The sequence below is a fragment of the Cherax quadricarinatus genome, chromosome 32, assembly GCF_038502225.1.
Source record: "Cherax quadricarinatus isolate ZL_2023a chromosome 32, ASM3850222v1, whole genome shotgun sequence".
In the NCBI taxonomy this organism is placed as follows: domain Eukaryota; kingdom Metazoa; phylum Arthropoda; class Malacostraca; order Decapoda; family Parastacidae; genus Cherax; species Cherax quadricarinatus.
Window position 1 is genome coordinate 24488332 of NC_091323.1, and position 21035 is coordinate 24509366.

At 40.7% G+C, this 21035-nt stretch overlaps 1 protein-coding gene across 5 annotated transcripts in view; it reads left to right on the plus strand.

The window, feature by feature from the left end:
- LOC128690150 (protein unc-13 homolog 4B-like) overlaps positions 1–21035 on the plus strand; it is a 195102-nt gene that overhangs the window by 64997 nt on the left and 109070 nt on the right. For all 5 annotated transcript variants that reach the window (XM_070090542.1, XM_070090544.1, XM_070090543.1 and 2 more), the window contains 2 exons: positions 3991–4112; positions 16433–16546. In XM_070090542.1, coding sequence (XP_069946643.1) covers positions 3991–4112; positions 16433–16546 — 236 coding nt within the window. The remainder of the gene's footprint in view (positions 1–3990; positions 4113–16432; positions 16547–21035) is intronic.

Genomic DNA, 21035 nt, shown 5'->3' on the forward strand with positions numbered 1-21035 from the left:
ATCTCCAGCTAGCGTGGCCGTGACGAACTCTAGCTCAAGTCCCTTCACTGCCGTCAACATGACTCAAGAAATCATAATGACACGATTGCAAACAAACCATACCCCCGGCCGGGATTGAACCCGCGGTCATAGTCTCAAAACTCCAGCCCGTCACGTTAGCCACTAGACCAGCTAGCCACAATAAGATTCATCCAACTAGGTATATTTCTACACCATAGGAAGGTTAGCACAGGCACCACGGCAGTGAAGGGACTTGAGCTAGAGTTTGTCACGGCCACGCTAGCTGGAGATTCATCTGTAAAAACTTTCATTTGTGGTCACAGTGGTGCCTGTGCTAACCTTCCTATGGTGTAGAAATATACCTAGTTGGATGAATCTTATTGTGGCTAGCTGGTCTAGTGGCTAACGCGACGGGCTGGAGTTTTGAGACTCTATGACCGCGGGTTCAATCCCGGTCGGGGGTATGGTTTGTTTGCAATCGTGTCATTACGATTTCTTGAGTCATGCCTTACTATTAGATTTCCAAAACACACACAATTTACTCTTCATAACATTGTTTTTCCTTAACACTTTGGGATTTTCAGAATGGTACACTAGTAATGGCTTCACTTTGAAATCCCCACTAGCATTAGCACAGAACATGAGCGTCAGCCTGTCTTTCATAGGCTTGTGTCCTGGCATTGCCTTTTCCTCCTGTGTAATGAAGGTCCTCTTTGGTATTTTCTTCCAAAAGAGGCCCGTTTCATCACAATTGAACACTTGTTCAGGTTTCAGTCCTTCACTGTTTATGTACTCCTTGAATTCATGCACATACTTTTCAGCCGCCTTGTGGTCTGAACTGGCAGCCTCACCATGCCTTACCACACTGTGTATGCCAGTACGGTTCTTAAATCTCTCAAACCAACCTTTGCTGGCCTTAAATTCACTCACATCACCACTATTTGCAGGAAATTTCTTTACCAGATCGTTGTGCAACTGCCTAGCCTTTTCACAAATAATCGAACTCATAAGAGTATCTCCTGCTAATTCTTTCTCATTTATCCACATCAATAATAACTTCTTAACCTCTTCGAGTACTGGTGATCTCATTTTTGTCAGCATAGTTACCCCCTTTGCAACAACAGCATCCTTGATTTCCTTTTTCTTGGCCACTATGGAACATGGTTGTGTAGGGTTTTTTATACATCCTGGCCAGTTCGGCCACACTTGTGCCACTTTCATATTGTTCATTGGTGTTTTTCTTAAATTCAATTGTATTTCTCACCTTCTTTACCACAGGCTTGGCACTAGGAGCTTTCTTTGGAGCCATGGTAGCTTATTTAGTACTTGCAAGCACTAAAATGAGTGGAATATTATGAAATATTTCGTAGGAGCACGTGAGGGGACCTTCGCTCACTGGTAAACAATGCCAGACTGGCTGGGTAGGGAGGCCGCCCCGGCTCACACCGTGCGTATGCGTCCCGGACGAACTACTATTCGTGAGTCAACCTATGATTAGCGAGCCCATGTTTATAAGAAAATATCCCTATGATTTCCGAAATATATGATTCCCGAGAACTACGAAAAGCGAGGGACCACTGTATAAAGTTCAATTGATAAATTATGCACAATAAGGGAAGAATTATCACTTATTCACTGACGGGCACTTCATGGTTTCTCTTAGGCTTTGAAGAACTGCCAGATTTTCTACTTTTCCATTATTATACAAGATAAAGAGGTATTTTTAGTCCACAGTAAACCGTGGATCACCGAAACCATGAATACCAAATCCGTGGATATGGGGGTTCTACTGTATGTTCACACAAACATCACATTTCAAATTACCTGAATTACTGCTCGGTCAGAACTTAGTGCTTGTCTACATAGTACTTATTTTAATAAAATGCTGTTGTATTAATATTAAAAAATAGTACGTACATGGTTTTACCTGAGTTCACGCACTGTAAAAGTATTAAAATAGTTGCTCAGGCTTGAAAACTTTCGTGTTCTAAGATTTATATGGCCAGGGGGAAAAAACATTGCTGACTGGTTCCATACAGCATATGTGATAATGGCCCTCTTCATCTTAACAGAAGACTGACCCACATCTATTAGCTGATAAAAGTGGAGAAAAGGACATTTTCCATGGAGGTAAAGAAGGGAAGGTATGAGAGTATAGTGGTACCAACACTTGTATGGGTGTGTAGCATGGGTTGTAAATGCTGCAGTGAGGAGGCGGCTGGAGGCAGTGGAGATGTCGTGTCTAAGTGTAGTGTAAATATTATGCAGAGAATTCACAGTGTGGAAATTAGGAGGAGGTGTGGAGTTACTAAAAGTATTAGTGAGAGGGCTGAAGAGGGGGCTGTTCAGGTGGTTTGGTTATTTAGAGAGAATGGAACAAAGTAGGATGATTGGAGAGTGTTTAAATCTGTTGGGGAAGGAAGGTGGGGTAGGGGTCATCCCTGAAAAGGTTGGAGGGAGGGGGTAAAGGAGGTTTTGTGAGTGAGGGGCTTGGGCTTCCAGCAAGCGTGCATGAGCATGTTAATGGGAGTGAATGGAGACGAATGGTTTTTGGAACCTGACGAGCTGTTGGAGTGTGAGCAGGGTAATGTTTTGTGAAGGGTTTCAGGGAAACCAGTTATCTGGACTTGAGTCCTGGAAATGGGAAGTACAATGCCTGCACTTTAAAGGAGGGGTTTGGGATATTGGCAGTTTGAAGGGATGTCTAAGCTGTCGTATCTGAGTGCCTCTGCAAAGACTGATTATGTATGAGTGATGGTGAAAGTGTTGAATGATGATGAAAGTTTTTTCTTTCTTTTTGCGTTTTTCTATCTTGTGTCGCCCTTCCTTGATGGGAAACTGCCGACGTGTTAAAAAAGAAAAAAAAGAGAGAATGAAGAATTTAATGTAGGATAAAATTATTCCATATTTCTGTTATCAATGAGAAAATTGTGTAATGAATTCTGTGATAGTGTCAACAGATGAAAAGTACGAGTGGCATCAACTGATAAAATGTAAGTAGACGTATATTACATCCATCTACTGTTTGGTAGTCGCATAATCTCCAGACACTTCATAAACAAGCAAGAGAAACAAAGAACTTAAGGTAGGGGTAGTACTTTGTTGGTAATTTTTAAGCATACTTTATAACCAGGAACTAGCACTCTGTTTTCTTTGGAAGGAATATGCTATGTACTGTATTTGCCAAACCTAATTAAGTTTTTTTTTTTGTTTTTATTAAGTTTTTAGGACTTGGGCACAAAACACAAACTTCTAGATAAACAAGTATCATCATCTACAATATATTTGGTCAAGTTTGGTTGCTTTTTTTTTTTTTTTTTTTTTTTATAGGTGGAGTCCGGAGCCTAAACCATAGTACATAATCTCATACAATATCTATTTCAGGAAAGTAGCTCTTGCATTATGTGATGTTCTACTGAATCTTGAAATTTTAGTATTGCTTCATCTTATATTTTAATTGTTAATAGAGGTTCTTTGGGTTGATGTTCAGTGGTAAATCCTCTGAAACCAGAGGAATGTTTTGATTGCCATTGTGAACTGCCTGGCATCTGCTCCCACAGGGGTATACGATGCTGTGTCTTCAGTGTTTTGGTGGCTATATTTTGGCCCATTTGCCTTACCTCTGCCTCTAGTCATATTGTATGATTGCTAAAATGTGATAGGTCTCCTGTGGTATAGTTTGTAGTCATTAATTCAAGAGATGTGATGTCTTAATTCAAGCAGCGATGCATTGATGGTATTTGTAGCGGTGGCATCTGTTTATGGAGATAAAGCACATTTAACATAATCTTTCGAGGTTTAAGTTTTTCACTTGTTTTCAATCATGTTAGGTTCCTTGTACTCTGCTGGTGTTTTTGGTTTTGCTATTCTGTTTGTAGTGAATAAGTAGGACTGGCTAATTATAATTCTTTACATGTCTTGATTACATTGTACACGGTGTGTTATCTTCAGCATTTTGTTATTCAGTGAGTAATAATAATACTCTTTCAGGAAATCAGCAGCTCGCTAAGAACCTGGACCTCGACTCAAATTGATAGATTACGGAATCTCACAACCTACTTTCCATCATCAACCAAAATAGTATCAGATCCTCAACTCAGAGGCATGTTAAGGTTGGTGTTTTATAGTTTGATATGAATTAGTCAATATACAGTATTTTATATAGCCGGACTTGAGTCCTGGAAGTGGGAAGTACAATGCCTGCACTCTAAAGGAGGGGTTTAGGATATTGGCAGTTTGGAGGGATGTGTTGTGTATCTTTATATGCATATACTTCTAAACTGTTGTATTCTGAGCACCTCTGCAAAAACAGTGATTATGTGTGAGTGAGGTGAAAGTGTTGAATGATGATGAAAGTATTTTCTTTTTGGGGATTTTCTTTTTGGGGTTACCCTGCCTTGGTGGGAGACTGCCAATTTGTAAAAAAAAAAAAAAAAAAAAAAAAATTATCCATCTCCCTATAAGGGAGAGATCCATAGTGGTTGGTCACGCTGTTTCTTTCTCCTCTTTGATCTCTGCTTTGCGAGTCAATCTCAATTTTCAAATCTTGTGTATCTTAACCCTTTGACTGTTTCGGTCATATATATATACGTCTTACGATCCAATGTGCTTGACGTATATGTACTCAAAAATTCTGGCAGCTTTGAATCGAGCATGAGAAAGCTGGTAGGCCCACATGTGAGAGAGTGGGTCTGTGTGGTCAGTGTGTGCAGTATAAAAAAAAAACCTGCAGCAAGCAGTGCACATTGAGAAAAAAAAACACTCTGACCGTGTTTTTGGATTAAAACGCCGACTTTGAGGTATATTTTCATATAGTTTTTATAGTTATATTCTCATTTTCGTAGTCACATTCGATAGAGTGGAAAACATATAGAAATGCATAGAGGTGATTTTGTTTGGTTTTACTATGAAAAGGACCTTGAAATGGAGCTCAAAGTAGGGGAAATGTTTGATTTTTGCCGATGTTCAAGAGTAAACAAATGACGTCATTGTCCAATAAATGTCCAACTAGCCATTCTGATATGCAGTCATGAATGGGTTGACATTATTTATACAATTACATTACAATATTGCAGTTGTCTGCTTAACAATAATAAGCCTGTGATTGTTTTACATGATGGTAGGATTGCTGATGTCTTTTGTCTGTCTCATAAATATGCAAGATTACAGGCATGTCTTGCTACTTCTACTTACACTTAGGTCACACTACACATACATGTACACATTTATTTATACACACTCATCTGAGTTTTCTTTGATTTTATCTTAATAGTTCTTGGTCTTATTAATTTTCCTTTTATATCCATGGGGAAGTGGAATAAGAATCTTTCCTCCGTAAGCCATGCGTGTTGTAAAAGTCAACTAAAATGCCGGGAACAATGGGCTAGTAACCCCTTTTCCTGTAAAGATTACTAAAAAGAATAAGAAGAAGAAAATTGTCAAAGTGGGAAGTCTGAATGTGCGTGGATGTTGTGCAGATGATAAGAAAGAGATGATTGTGGATGTTATGAATGAGAAGAAGCTGGATGTCCTGGCTTTAAGTGAAACAAAGCTGAAGGGGGTGGGAGAGTTTCAGTGGAGAGGAATAAATGGGATTAGGTCAGGGGTTTCAAATAGAGTTAGAGCTAAAGAAGGAGTAGCAATAATGTTGAAGGATAAGCTATGGCAGGAAAAGAGGGACTATAAATGTATTAATTCAAGGATTATGTGGAGTAAAATAAAGATTGGATGTGAAAAGTGGGTTATAATAAGCGTGTATGCACCTGGAGAAGAGAGAAGTGTAGAGGAGAGAGAGAGATTTTGGGAAATGTTGAGTGAATGCGTGGGGAGTTTTGAATCAAGTGTGAGAGTAATGGTGGTTGGGGATTTTAATGCTAAAGTGGGTAAAAATGTTATGGAGGGAGTAGTAGGTAAATTTGGGGTGCCAGGGGTAAATGTAAATGGGGAGCCTTTAATTGAGCTATGTGTAGAAAGAAATTTGGTAATAAGTAATACATATTTTATGAAAAAGAGGATAAATAAATATACAAGGTATGATGTAGCACGTAATGAAAGTAGTTTATTAGATTATGTATTGGTGGATAAAAGGTTGATGGGTAGGCTCCAGGATGTACATGTTTATAGAGGGGCAACTGATATATCGGATCATTATTTAGTTGTAGCTACAGTTAGAGTAAGAGGTAGATGGGAAAAGAGGAAGGTGGCAACAACAAGTAAGAGGGAGGTGAAAGTGTATAAACTAAGGGAGGAGGAAGTTCGGGTGAGATATAAGCGACTATTGGCAGAAAGGTGGGCTAGTGCAAAGATGAGTAGTGGGGGGTTTGAAGAGGGTTGGAATAGTTTTAAAAATGCAGTATTAGAATGTGGGGCAGAAGTTTGTGGTTATAGGAGGGTGGGGGCAGGAGGAAAGAGGAGTGATTGGTGGAATGATGAAGTAAAGGGTGTGATAAAAGAGAAAAAGGTAGCTTATGAGAGGTTTTTACAAAGCAGAAGTGTTATAAGAAGAGCAGAGTATATGGAGAGTAAAAGAAAGGTAAAGAGAGTGGTGAGAGAGTGCAAAAGGAGAGCAGATGATAGAGTGGGAGAGGCACTGTCAAGAAATTTTTAATGAAAATAAGAAAAAATTTTGGAGTGAGTTAAACAAGTTAAGAAAGCCTAGGGAAAATATGGATTTGTCAGTTAAAAACAGAGTAGGGGAGTTAGTAGATGGGGAGATGGAGGTATTGGGTAGATGGCGAGAATATTTTGAGGAACTTTTAAATGTTAAGGAAGAAACAGAGGCAGTAATTTCATGCACTGGTCAGGGAGGTATACCATCTTTTAGGAGTGAAGAAGAGCAGAATGTTAGTGTGGGGGAGGTACGTGAGGCATTACGTAAAATGAAAGGGGGTAAAGCAGCTGGAACTGATGGGATCATGACAGAAATGTTAAAAGCAGGGGGGGATATTGTGTTGGAGTGGTTGGTACTTTTGTTTAATAAATGTATGAAAGAGGGGAAGGTACCTAGGGATTGGCAGAGAGCATGTATAGTCCCTTTATATAAAGGGAAAGGGGACAAAAGAGACTGTAAAAATTATAGAGGAATAAGCTTACTGAGTATACCAGGAAAAGTGTACGGTAGGGTTATAATTGAAAGAATTAGAGGTAAGACAGAATGTAGGATTGCGGATGAGCAAGGAGGTTTTAGAGTGGGTAGGGGATGTGTAGATCAGGTGTTTACATTGAAGCATATATGTGAACAGTATTTAGATAAAGATAGGGAAGTTTTTATTGCATTTATGGATTTAGAAAAGGCATATGATAGAGTGGATAGAGGAGCAATGTGGCAGATGTTGCAAGTATATGGAATAGGTGGTAAGTTATTAAATGCTGTAAAGAGTTTTTATGAGGATAGTGAGGCTCAGGTTAGGGTGTGTAGAAGAGAGGGAGACTACTTCCCGGTAAAAGTAGGTCTTAGACAGGGATGTGTAATGTCACCATGGTTGTTTAATATATTTATAGATGGGGTTGTAAAGGAAGTAAATGCTAGGGTGTTTGGGAGAGGGGTGGGATTAAATTATGGGGAATCAAATTCAAAATGGGAATTGACACAGTTACTTTTTGCTGATGATACTGTGCTTATGGGAGATTCTAAAGAAAAATTGCAAAGGTTAGTGGATGAGTTTGGGAATGTGTGTAAAGGTAGAAAGTTTAAAGTGAACATAGAAAAGAGTAAGGTGATGAGGGTGTCAAATGATTTAGATAAAGAAAAATTGGATATCAAATTGGGGAGGAGGAGTATGGAAGAAGTGAATGTTTTCAGATACTTGGGAGTTGACGTGTCGGCGGATGGATTTATGAAGGATGAGGTTAATCATAGAATTGATGAGGGAAAAAAGGTGAGTGGTGCGTTGAGGTATATGTGGAGTCAAAAAACGTTATCTATGGAGGCAAAGAAGGGAATGTATGAAAGTATAGTAGTACCAACACTCTTATATGGGTGTGAAGCTTGGGTGGTAAATGCAGCAGCGAGGAGACGGTTGGAGGCAGCGGAGATGTCCTGTTTAAGGGCAATGTGTGGTGTAAATATTATGCAGAAAATTCGGAGTGTGGAAATTAGGAGAAGGTGTGGAGTTAATAAAAGTATTAGTCAGAGGGCAGAAGAGGGGTTGTTGAGGTGGTTTGGTCATTTAGAGAGAATGGATCACAGTAGAATGACATGGAAAGCATATAAATCTATAGGGGAAGGCAGGCGGGGTAGGGGTCGTCCTCGAAAGGGTTGGAGAGAGGGGGTAAAGGAGGTTTTGTGGGTAAGGGGCTTGGACTTCCAGCAAGCGTGCGTGAGCGTGTTAGATAGGAGTGAATGGAGACGAATGGTACTTGGGACCTGACGATCTGTTGGAGTGTGAGCAGGGTAATATTTAGTGAAGGGATTCAGGGAAACCGGTTATTTTCATATAGTCGGACTTGAGTCCTGGAAATGGGAAGTACAATGCCTGCACTTTAAAGGAGGGGTTTGGGATATTGGGAGTTTGGAGGGATATGTTGTGTATCTTTATATGTTTATGCTTCTAGACTGTTGTATTCTGAGCACCTCTGCAAAAACAGTGATAATGTGCGAGTGTGGTGAAAGTGTTGAATGATGATGAAAGTATTTTCTTTTTGGGGATTTTCTTTCTTTTTTTGGGTCACCCTGCCTCGGTGGGAGACGGCCGACTTGTTGAAAAAAAAAAAAAAAAAAAATTTTTTTGTTTGAATAAAAATTCAAAATGGAAAGCAAGAGTAATATCAGAGGGGCCTGGAGACATGGCTGATGAACTAAGAAAATGTTATTTTAGAGCCAGGAATGTCTGCATTGCTCATTCTGGATCCTGTTTTGAAATTGGCATATTTTTTAATTTGCATGAAATTGGCCAAATTGCCAATTTCTGACCACTTTATTAGGTAGTTGAAATTTGTAAATGGGCAGTTTCTTGTGCTCAATCGATAAAACAAGTGGAGTTCTAAAGAAATGGCTGAGAGTTTGGTCGACTGGAACAATGGAATTAGCCAAAAATAGGGCTCAAAGCGGGCAAAATCACCAATTTGTAAATATTGCCAAGGTTGCTAACTTCACGAGAGTGTAAATCCGTAAGTTTTCTGTCAAATTTCATACTTTTGGTGTCATTACAATCGGGAAAAGATTCTCTATCATTTGATAAGATTTTTTTTTTTTTTTCAAATATTTTGCGACACCAGGAGGCACCTCAGGATTTGGGGTTGCGACAGTCAAAGGGTTAATAAAATGACATTTAAGTATTGTTATTGGGCAGTAAAGCTGGTCATTTTTTCCATTTAAGAATATGGTAGAAAATCTTAAGTTGCATGATCGTAGCTTGTGTTTCAGTATAAAATTTAAATTAAGGTTTTCATTTTCAGTAATAGTGCACCCATTTCCACTGAGGCATGTGGTAGTGGAATTAATTTCCATCGGTGGTGGCCATTTTTGTTAAGGATTACTAGAGCAGAATTCATTTCCATTAGTGGCGCTATTTCTGATAAGCGCTACAGCAGGCAGGACTGAGACCTCACCAAGACACATTAAGCAAGTCCATTGCTTAATGGACTGCTGGGGAGTGTGAGGGATGGTAATGGGATGTTGCCAAAGACTCCCATGCTTTTGTGTCTGAATGTATGCTGTATGATTGTAGCTCAGTGTACAATTCTCATTTTTATCTTTTCATCATCCCATCTCATCTCTGGGTATTTATCTTGACTTCCTAAGAAGTGCCTGTGATGCTTGTGAAGTAAGGAAGATGATTAAGTGTGAAACCAATGTTTATTTTGAAAAAAACTAGAGATGCTGAAAGGTGGTGCACGTATCATGGAGATAACGCGTGTGATGTTAGAGAATCAATGATTTGGTCAGTTTGAGACAATGAAGCAAAGATAAGGGCTTGCAACTTGAAGGTAAGTAATAATGTACAATAAGTGGACCCCGGTTATCGGCCGTAATCCGTTCCAGAAGCTCGGCCTAAAACTGAAATAATGTTTCCCATAAGAATTAATCCGTTCCAGAGAAAAATATTCACAAAAAAATAATTTTTTTAACAATTAAATTAGTATTGCTTACCTTTATTGAAGACTTGTGCTGGTTTCTGGAATGCCTGTTACACTCCCTGCATGCCTGCTACACTCCCTGCATGCCTGCTACACTCCCTGCATGCCTGCTACACTCCCTGCATGCCTGCTACACTCCCTGCATGCCTGCTACACTCCCTGCATGCCTGCTACACTCCCTGCATGCCTGCTACACTCCCTGCATGCCTGCTACACTCCCTGCATGCCTGCTACACTCCCTGCATGCCTGCTACACTCCCTGCATGCCTGCTACACTCCCTGCATGCCTGCTACACTCCCTGCATGCCTGCTACACTCCCTGCATGCCTGCTACACTCCCTGCATGCCTGCTACACTCCCTGCATGCCTGCTACACTCCCTGCATGCCTGCTACACTCCCAGCATGCCTGCTACACTTCTTGCATGCCTGCTACACTCCCTGCATGCCTGCTACACTCCCTGCATGCCTGCTACACTCCCTGCATGCCTGCTACACTCCCTGCATGCCTGCTACACTCCCTGCATGCCTGCTACACTCCCTGCATGCCTGCTACACTCCCTGCATGCCTGCTACACTCCCTGCATGTCTGCTACACTCCCTGCATGTCTGCTACACTCCCTGCATGTCTGCTACACTCCCTGCATGTCTGCTACACTCCCTGCATGTCTGCTACACTCCCTGCATGCCTGCTACACTCCCTGCATGCCTGCTACACTCCCTGCATGCCTGCTACACTCCCTGCATGCCTGCTACACTCCCTGCATGCCTGCTACACTCCCTGCATGCCTGTTACACTCCCTGCATGCCTGCTACACTCCCTGCATGCCTGCTGCACTCCCTGCATGCCTGCTGCACTCCCTGCATGTCTGCTGCACTCCCTGCATGTCTGCTACACTCCCTGCATGTCTGCTGCACTCCCTGCATGCCTGCTGCACTCCCTGCATGCCTGCTGCACTCCCTGCATGCCTGCTGCACTCCCTGCATGCTTGCTACACTCCCTGCATGCCTGCTACACTCCCTGCATGCCGGTTACACTCCCTGCATGCCTGCTCCACTTCCTGCATCCTGCCACACTCCCTGCATGCCTGCTACACTTCATGCTTAAATTCCATTGTGTTTCTCACTTTCTTTACCACAAAAAACAATGGAAAACAAGCAAAATGTTTGGATGTATGAGCAGAAGCTTCCTCACACACCGAGAGAGACAGCCAAACTGACGCGCGCAAATGGCCTCAGCCAGCGGATGGACGTGTCCGAAATGGCTGATCACCGGGAGCCGAAAAACCGGTCGATCACCGAGTTGGCCGATAACAGGAACGGCCGATAACTGAGGGTCCACTGTATTAATGTTACCATTTTTAGCTAATATACTTTATTTTAACTGTCTGAACCTCACAAGAATTCAAGTAGTTCACCAAGCATCATAATTGACAATGTTAGGTAAGAAAAAACTTGTTTTTTATGACACCACAAAAATTTGTTGTAAGTGCTCTTGGGGGTCTGAAGAATGCAACCCATTTGTTTTCCATGTTTTTCAGTCCATAAGTTGTGGAAATCATTAGTAGCAGTTTTCAGAAATGTAATCTATGGGAATTATTATTGTCTTCTACCGTATTAACTGATGGTCAACTGTATATGGTAGAGTAAATAATTTTACTCATTATATAGGCACAGTGTTTGTTTTAGCTTACTTTTGAATTCAGTAAGAATCTTATAATTTTTCAGTTTGTTTGGTAAGTCATTCTACATCTTTGGCCCTTTAATTTATGTAGGGATTCTGTAATGTTCAGCTGAACACTGGGGATATCAGAGGTATTTTTTCAGGTGTGGTGCCTATGCATTCTGTTAAAATTTTCTTAGAATTGCCTGAGATCAGCACTTAATCCGTGCAAGAGGGCTGGCTGTTATGCGAAATGTTCGGTATGTGAATGAATTTTCCCCATAAGAAATAATGGAAATCAAATTAATCCGTGCAAGACACCCAAAAGCATGAAAAAAAAATTTTTACCACATGAAATATACATTTTCCTACACACAAAGAGAAGGATACATGCACAATAGTAGAGTAGTACATGCACAATATATATTGTGCATGTACTACTCTACTAAATGAAGAATAAATGACACTTACCTTTATTGAAGATGCAGCAATGACTGATGAGACACTGTGTCCTGGGAGTGCCTTTTCCTCCTGAGTACTGTAGGTCCTGTTTGGTATTTTCTTCCAGAACAGGCCTTATCACACTGTGTATGTCACTACGATTCTTAAATCTCTCAAACCAACCTTTGCTAGCTCTAAATTCACCAATATGAGCACTAGTTCCAGGCATTTTCCCTGTTCACCTGGGTGTTAGTCGACTGGTGTGGGTTGCATCCTGGGAGACAAGATTAAGGACCCCAATGGAAATAAGTTAGACAGTCTTCGATGACACTGACTTTTTTGGGCTATCCTGGGTGGCAAATCCTCTGGGGTTAATTGTTTCTTGGTATTCTCAATAAGCCACACCAACAACGGTGCTACAGCAGCAGCAGCAGCTGACGGTGGTACAGCAGCAACAGACGATGCTACAGCAGCAGCAGACGATGCTACAGCAGCAACTATGTTACAGCAGCAGCAGACGATGCTACAGCAGCAGCAGCAGCAGACGATGCTACAGCAGCAGCAGCAGCTGACGGTGGTACAGCAGCAACAGACGATGCTACAGCAGCAACAGACGATGCTACAGCAGCAGCAGACGATGCTACAGCAGCAGCAGACGATGCTACAGCAGCAGCAGACGATGCTACAGCAGCAGCAGACGATGCTACAGCAGCAGCAGACGATGCTACAGCAGCAGCAGACGGTTACAGCAGCAGGAGCAGCTGACGGTGGTACAGCAGCAGCAGCTGACAGTGCAGCAGCAGCTGACAGTGCAGCAGCAGCTGACGGTGGTACAGCAGCAGCAGCAGCTGTACCACCAATAGTAGCGATGGTTGATTGGGGTTTATTATACAACCTGGCCAGCTCGGAGACACGCACTCCACTTTCATACTTATCAATGATCTTTTTCTTCATCTCCATAGTAATTCTCACCCTTATTGCTGTAGGGTTGCCACTAGAAGTCACTTATTTTCCAGAAAAAAATCGCCAAAAACACTGTAATAATACGAAATGTTCCGATTGTATGCTTGGATGTTACCGCGGAAGCTGGCTGGTAAACAATGCCACCGGCGGAACATGTGAGCGTGGCTCAGGCCGCACATTGGACGCGTCTCGGACGAAGGGCGCTGAGCGGGTTTTTGGGCGGTATGCGAGGCAAAATTTTAGCGATCAAAGCGTCCGGTATGCGGATTGTCCGTTATGCAAGGCGTCCGGTATGCGGGGGTCCACTGTATAATGCTTGGAACATGGGAATTGAAAAACAGTATGTATGACTGGTATTCGAAAGTTCTAGAGATTTGCCTAAGGGCAGTGTGTTGTCTATAATTAGGATTCGTGTTCATTCTGAGAGCTGCCTTTTGCTGACTGGACCTGATACCTGATTTGTTGAGGTACAGTTCAGGGCCTTTGTATTTTCCTAAGTGAAGATGTTACATTTCCTAGGTGTGATAAATGGTTTGAAAACCAACAAGTTGAAGATTGGGACACTTGTGCAACAATCTTCAACTTGTTGGTTTTCAAATCATTTACCATATCTGTCTGACATTACGTCATGGAAACTTGATGCAAGGAATTCTTCAATACTTGTCCAACCTATGGACGAAGGCCTACTTACACTAGTGGATGGTTTCACTGTGATCCCACATCCTCCTGCATTGACTTGCCTGTCTACAGTATATAACCCACTTCTCCAGCCACTGAACACATTGATTCCAGGCTGAGGGACTGATTACCTCAAACTACTACTCTCCTTACCCCTCTCTGCTTTGTATTGGACTGAAGAAGCAACTGTGTGGCAAAACATTTCCTTAATAAAGATTCCCATATGTTGCATGAGTGTCTCAATCTTCAACATTTCCTAGATGTACTGTACAGCTAGCTAAGATACTTGAGCTATACCTCTCAGACCCACTACATGACTTGTCAACACAATTATCACCTGCAAGTGCCTGATCAGATAGGTTATGAGTTCAGGCTGTGTGTTATGAGGGCTGTGTGGGCCTGAGAGCTGCAAGCACAAACACCCTATTAATCAGACGATTGACAGGGAAGCACTGCCTCAGGCAGGGCTGTGAGGGCAGTACCCTGGATACTGGTCACAAATATGACTAGATGAGAGAAGTTGAGTTACACTTCCTGGACCTATTATAAAACTAGCCGAGGCAATAGTTGTACTTGACGTGCTGTATGAGGAAGTTAAGCCACAGTTCTCGGATCTACCACATGACTGTCTGAGGAAATTTAGTTACAGTTCCTAGATCGACTGCATGAATACCTGAAGTTGAATTCCAATTCCTGCACCTACCACTTTCCACATGACAAACTAGGAAAGATAAGCTACACCAATAATCATATACCAAAGTAATATATGTACTCTACCTGTACTGAATTGACATAAAAACTGGTTTTAAATGTACACATTGCAAGTGGTACTCTAGAAACAGTACTAATATATTGATGCAGTTGTAAAAAATGCATATATTTTGCAGTGGCTGATGTTTAATAATTGACATTTGTTGTATATTAAGGTAAAATTTTATTTTTGGTTATCAAAATATTTTTACGTTTAAATTTTTAACATGGTTGTGAGAGAGTGGAAGGTGAAAGTGACTAGGGCCACCCAAAGGCAGCCATAATACCTGTACTTAACCAGTCCATATTTAAGATTGTATTCAATCAACAAAGTTTACATTTTTTTTTTCTTTTTTTTCTCTCTCTCTTTCTCTTTTTCTTTTTTCTTTTTCTCACTTTTTCTCTGTCTCCTTTCTCTCTCTCTCCTCCCCCCATCCCTCCCTCTTGTTGCGTGGCAGTTGGCACAGGTAAATCGAGCACCTACTTTGTAGTATTTGAAATATTAGTTTAGAATGCTCGATTCCATTTAATCCTTTCAGAGTCGGCAGGACCTCTCCTAAACTTGTTCTCAGGGTCGGAAATTTTTCAAAAAAAAAAAAACGAATTTTCTTATGAAATGATAGAGAATCTTTTTCCAATCATAATGACACCAAAAGTATGAAATTTGATGGAAAACTTATGGAATTATGCTCTCGCGAAGTTAGCAGTCTTGACGATGTTTAAGCATTGACGATTTCTCCCACTTTGAGCCCTATTTTCGGCCAATTCCAATGTACCAGTTGACAAAAAATCATAACTACACCTACACCTACACTTACGACCGAGCTTGGTTCCAACCAACTTTTTATGCTGTTAGTACTGTGTTTTATACTGTAAGGTTTAGGATAAACACTGTGTACATCACAAACAGTTGTTTATTTCCCAGAAATTTGGCATACAAAGCACGGTCATAAGTCGAGTGGTCGTATGTCGAGCAGGTCGTAAGTCGGATGGTAGGTGTATTTCGCTAGAACTCCATTTTTTCTATCGAATGTGTACAAGAAACCACCCATTTACCGATTGCAACTATCCAGTAAAGTGGTCAGAAATTGGCAATTTTGCCAATTTCACACAAATTTCAAAAGATGGCAATTTCCAAATAGGGCCCAGAATAAACAAGACAGACATTCCTGACACTAAAATAACATTTTCTTTGTTCATTAGTCATGTCCCCAGGCCTCTCTTACATTTCTTTTGCTTTCCACTTTGAATTTTTATTCTCACAAAAATATAGAAGATTTACTGTTATGCAGACTACTGCATTAGTGTAGAAATGGTATAAATAATATCAGCGCACTTGTGAAAGAATATTAGACTCACCAGTCGACATGTATTGGACACGTGGCATGATTTGTTTACTTTTGAACTTTGGCAAAAATCGAACATTTCTGCTACTTTGAGCTCAATTTCAAGGTACTTTTCATTGTGAAACCAATCAAAATCATCTCAATTTCTGTAATATGTCTTCCATTCTATAAAATTATACCAGGAAAACTAGAATACAACCATAAATAACATACGAAAATACACTGCAAAGTCGCTGTTTTAAAGCAAAAAGATGGTCGGAATATTTGTTTTCTCATTATGCACTGTGTGCTGCAGGAATTTTTTTATACTGTGCATACTGACCACATAGACCCATTCTTTCATATGTAGGCCTACCAGCTTTCTCTCGCTAGATTTGAAGACGCTAGAATTGACGTGCAAGCCGTACTAGCATGGCACCAACACTGAAAGGGTTAATGTCAGGAAAGACTGTATAATTCAATATTGTCACAGTTAATCAATTGTATTCAAATAAAGCAAGTGGTTATTGTTTTCAGGAACTTCTATGCTGTTGAAGCGGAGCCTCAAATGCGACAACTCAGGGTTTTTCCTAAAGATATGTTTGTTACTGAACTGGTAAAAGAGGCACTTACAGATTTCACAAAAAATTGGTATGTATATTTGTTCATGTTTGTTAAGGTGTAGACAACATAACTCATGCTGTTTATTCAGTTTTGGTATACCATTTTTTTTCATCATTCCCCATATATGGGGGTTGCATAATTTTTTTTTTCAATAATGTGATTTTCCAGTGATAATCATTTGTTATCAGTGACTTTAAAGTCTTTTCACTTTGTCAGATGCCTTTAGGGTTTTGCGTGTTTCTTTCATGACATTTTTCTACATCACAGTATATTCCTTTGCCCACTTCTTCCATTGCTTGCTCAAATTTTCTGGGTCTTTGGGAAATCATTCTGTTGCTTATCTTGTCCTTAAGAAATGTTCCTTGAAGCTGGTGAGGATTTTTTGACCCAAGGAACTGAGCCTAATTTTTTGTTTAATGGCTCAAACATGATTATCTCCCACTTCCACACCCCCTGCTTTATCTCGCTGAGGCAGGGTGACCTTAAAAAAAAAAAAAAAAAAAAAAAAAAAAAAAAAAAAAAAAAAAAAAAAAAAAAAAAAAACACTTTCAACATACTGGCCATATCCCACCAAGGTGGGGTGGCCCAAAAGGAAAAACTAAAGCTCCTCTTTTTAAATTTAGTAACGTAAACATGAGAAGGGGTTACGAGCCCCTTGCTCCCGGCATCTTAATTACCTCTTAAGATATGCATGGCTTATGGAGGAAGAATTCTTTTCTGTTTTCCCGTTGAGGAAAGGAAATAAAGAACAAGAACTGTTAAGAAAACAGAAGAAAACTCAGATGAGTGCATACATATATGTGTACATGCATGTGTAGTGTGCTCTAAGTGTAAGTAGAAGTGACAAGATTTACCTTGCATATTTGAGACAGACAACACCAGCACTCCTGCCATCGTGTAAAGCAATTACAGGTTTCCATGTCACACTTATTTGGCAGGATAGTAGTACTTCCCTGGGTGGTTGCTGTCTACCAGCATACTACCAGTAGTCCCCATGAATGTAATACAGTGAACCCCCGGTTTATGATATTATTTCATTCCAGAAGTATGTTCAGGTGCCATTACTGACCGAATTTGTTCCCATAAGGAATATTGTGAATTAGATTAGTCCATTTCAGACCCCCAAACATACACATACAAACGCACTTACATAAATACACTTACATAATTGGTCGCATTGGGAGCTGATTGTAAACCGGGGGTCCACTGTAGTAATAATAATAATAATAATAATAATAATAATAATAATAATAATAATTTATAATAAAAGTGAACATAGAAAAGAGTAAGGTGATGAGAGTATCAAATGATTTAGATAAAGAAAAATTGGATATCAAATTGGGGAGGAGGTGTATGGAAGAAGTGAATGTTTTCAGACATTTGGAAGTTGACGCATCAGCGGATGGATTTATGAAGGATGAGGTTAATCATAGATTGATGAAGGAAAAAAAGGTGAGTGGTGCATTGAGGTATATGTGGAGGCAAAAAATGTTATCTATGGAAGCAAAGTATAGTAGTACCAACAGTCTTATATGGGTGTGAAGCTTGGGTTGTAAATGCTGCAGCAAGGAGGCGGTTGGAAGCAGTGGAGATGTCCTGTCTAAGAGCAATGTGTGGTGTAAATATTATGCAGAAAATTCGGAGTGTGGAAATTAGGAGAAGGTGTGGAGTTAATAAAAGTATTAGCCAGAGGGCTGAAGAGGGTTTGTTGAGGTGGTTTGGTCATTTAGAGAGAATGGATTAAAGTAGAATGACATGGAGAGCATATAAATCTGTAGGGGAAGGAAGGCGGGGTAGGGGTCATCCTCGAAAAGGTTGGAGGGAGGGGGTAAAGGAAGTGTTGTGAGTGAGAGGTTTGGACTTCCAGCAAGCATGCGTGAGCGTGTTAGATAGGAGTGAATGGAGACAAATGGTAGACCTGACGATCTGTTGGAGTGTGAGCAGGGTAATATTTAGTGAAGGGATTCAGGGAAACCAGTTATTTTATATAACCGGACTTGAGTCCTGGAAATGGGAAGTACAATGCCTGCACTCTAAAGGAGGGGTTTGGGATATTGGCAGTTTGGAGAGATATATTGTGTATTTTTATACGTATGTACTTCTAAACTGTTGTATTCTGGGCACCTCTGCGAAAACAGTGATTATGTGTGAGTGAGGTGAAAGTGTTGAATGATGATGAAAGTATTTTCTTTTTGGGGATTTTCTTTCTCTTTGGGTCACCCTGCCTTGGTGGGAGACGGCCGACTTGTTGAAAAAAAAAAAAAAAGAAAGTTGGGTTACCGACACTGTAATTCAAGGAAGGAGTTAAGGTGGTTTTGACACTTAAAGGATGGAGCAAAATAGCACAAGTAGGAGGGTTTATATATTTGGGGTGGAGGAAATAAAGGTTAAGGATCATCCTAGGAAGTGTTGGAGAGAGAGGGTAAAGGAAGTTTTGAGTGTTAGGGGCTTGAACATGGCACGTTCTGTCAAGAAAAGCATTATGCAGTTTTTTTTAAAAGTAGAGCTTTGTTGTTCCATAATTTACTGTAATTTCTATAGCTGCTGCCACATCATGTTAAAATGGCAAAATGCAAATGTAGGAACAATTGAAAAAAAATAAACTATGACTACAACCACAGCAGTGCTCTGGAGAAGCTGCATTTCATTGCAGTGTTGAAGTAGGTATCATATGCAGAATCTAAGGGTGTCCTTTAGAAAAGAACTTTGACTAATATATTGACCATTATATCAAGTATATCCTGTATATCTAAATATAAAACAAAACAGCTATTTGAGGACCTTCTGTATTTGCTTATACTGTACAATATACATGTAATGCATGCAATTATTTACTGTACATTACTAATGGTAATATGTTACTGTACTGGTAATTAAACACAAAAATTTACAGCATTAACCCTTTCACTTTCGGGACCTCCGGTTCTAAACTCTCGCTCTGTGTTGAAAAATGTTCGAAAAAAAAAAATTTTTCTTACCAGAATCTTTAAGAATATTTTTGTGAGTGTTTTAAAAGAAAAAACTTTTGCGATCAATACTTACCGAGATATAGAGGTGAGAAGTTGACAGAAAATGAACTGCTTACAGCAACAGCAGCAACTGCCGCTCACTCGGTAATGTTATTTTCACTTTTATTCTACTTTTTTTCTTTTATTTTTTAATATTTTATTTTTTTCAAGTAACTTTTGTGGTCTGTGAGACCAATATAGTGCATAATGTATATACAGTGGACCCCCGGTTTACGATATTATTTCATTCCAGAAGTATGTTCAGGTGCCAGTACTGACCGAATTTGTTCCCATAAGGAATATTGTGAATTAGATTAGTCTATTTCAGACCCCCAAACATACACATACAAACGCACTTACATAATTACACTTATATAATTGGTCTGGAGTACCTGGAGTTTACCTGGAGAGAGTTCCGGAGGTCAACGCCCCAGCGGCCCGGTCTGTGACCAGGCCTCCTGGTGGACCAGAGCCTGATCAACCAGGCTAATACTGTTGGCTGCATGCAAACCAACGTACGAGCCACAGCCCGGCTGGTCAGGAACCGACGTTAGGTGCTTGTCCAGTGCCAGCTTGAAGACTGCCAGGGGTCTGTTGGTAATCCCCCTTATGTATGCTGGGAGGCAGTTGAACAGTCTTGGGCCCCTGACACTTATTGTATGGTCTCTTAACGTGCTAGTGACACCCCTGCTTTTCATTGGGGGGATGTTGCATCGTCTGCCAAGTCTTTTGGTTTCGTAGTGAGTGATTTACGTGTGCAAGTTCGGTACTAGTCCCTCTAGGATTTTCCAGGTGTATATAATCATGTATCTCTCCCGCCTGTGTTCCAGGGAATACAGGTTTAGGAACCTCTAGCGCTCCCAGTAATTGAGATGTTTTATCTCCGTTATGCGCGCCGTGAAGGTTCTCTGTACATTTTCTAGGTCAGCAATTTCACCTGCCTTGAAAGGTGCTGTTAGTGTGCAGCAATATTCCAGCCTAGATAGAACAAGTGACCTGAAGAGTGTCATCATGGGCTTGGCCTCCCTAGTTTTGAAGGTTCTCATTATCCATCCTGTCATTTTTCTAGCAGATGCGATTGATACAATGTTATGGTCCTTGAAGGTGAGATCCTCCGACATGATCACTCCCAGGTCTTTGACGTTGGTGTTTCGCTCTATTTTGTGGCCAGAATTTGTTTTGTACCCTGATGAAGATTTAATTTCCTCGTGTTTACCATATCTGAGTAATTGAAATTTCTCATCGTTGAACTTCATATTGTTTTCTGCAGCCCACTGAAAGATTTGGTTGATGTCCGCCTGGAGCCTTGCAGTGTCTGCAATGGAAGACACTGTCATGCAGATTCGGGTGTCATCTGCAAAGGAAGACACAGTGCTGTGGCTGACATCCTTGTCTATGTCGGATATGAGGATGAGGAACAAGATGGGAGCGAGTACTGTGCCTTGTGGAACAGAGCTTTTCACCGTAGCTGCCTCGGACTTTACTCTGTTGACGACTACTCTCTGTGT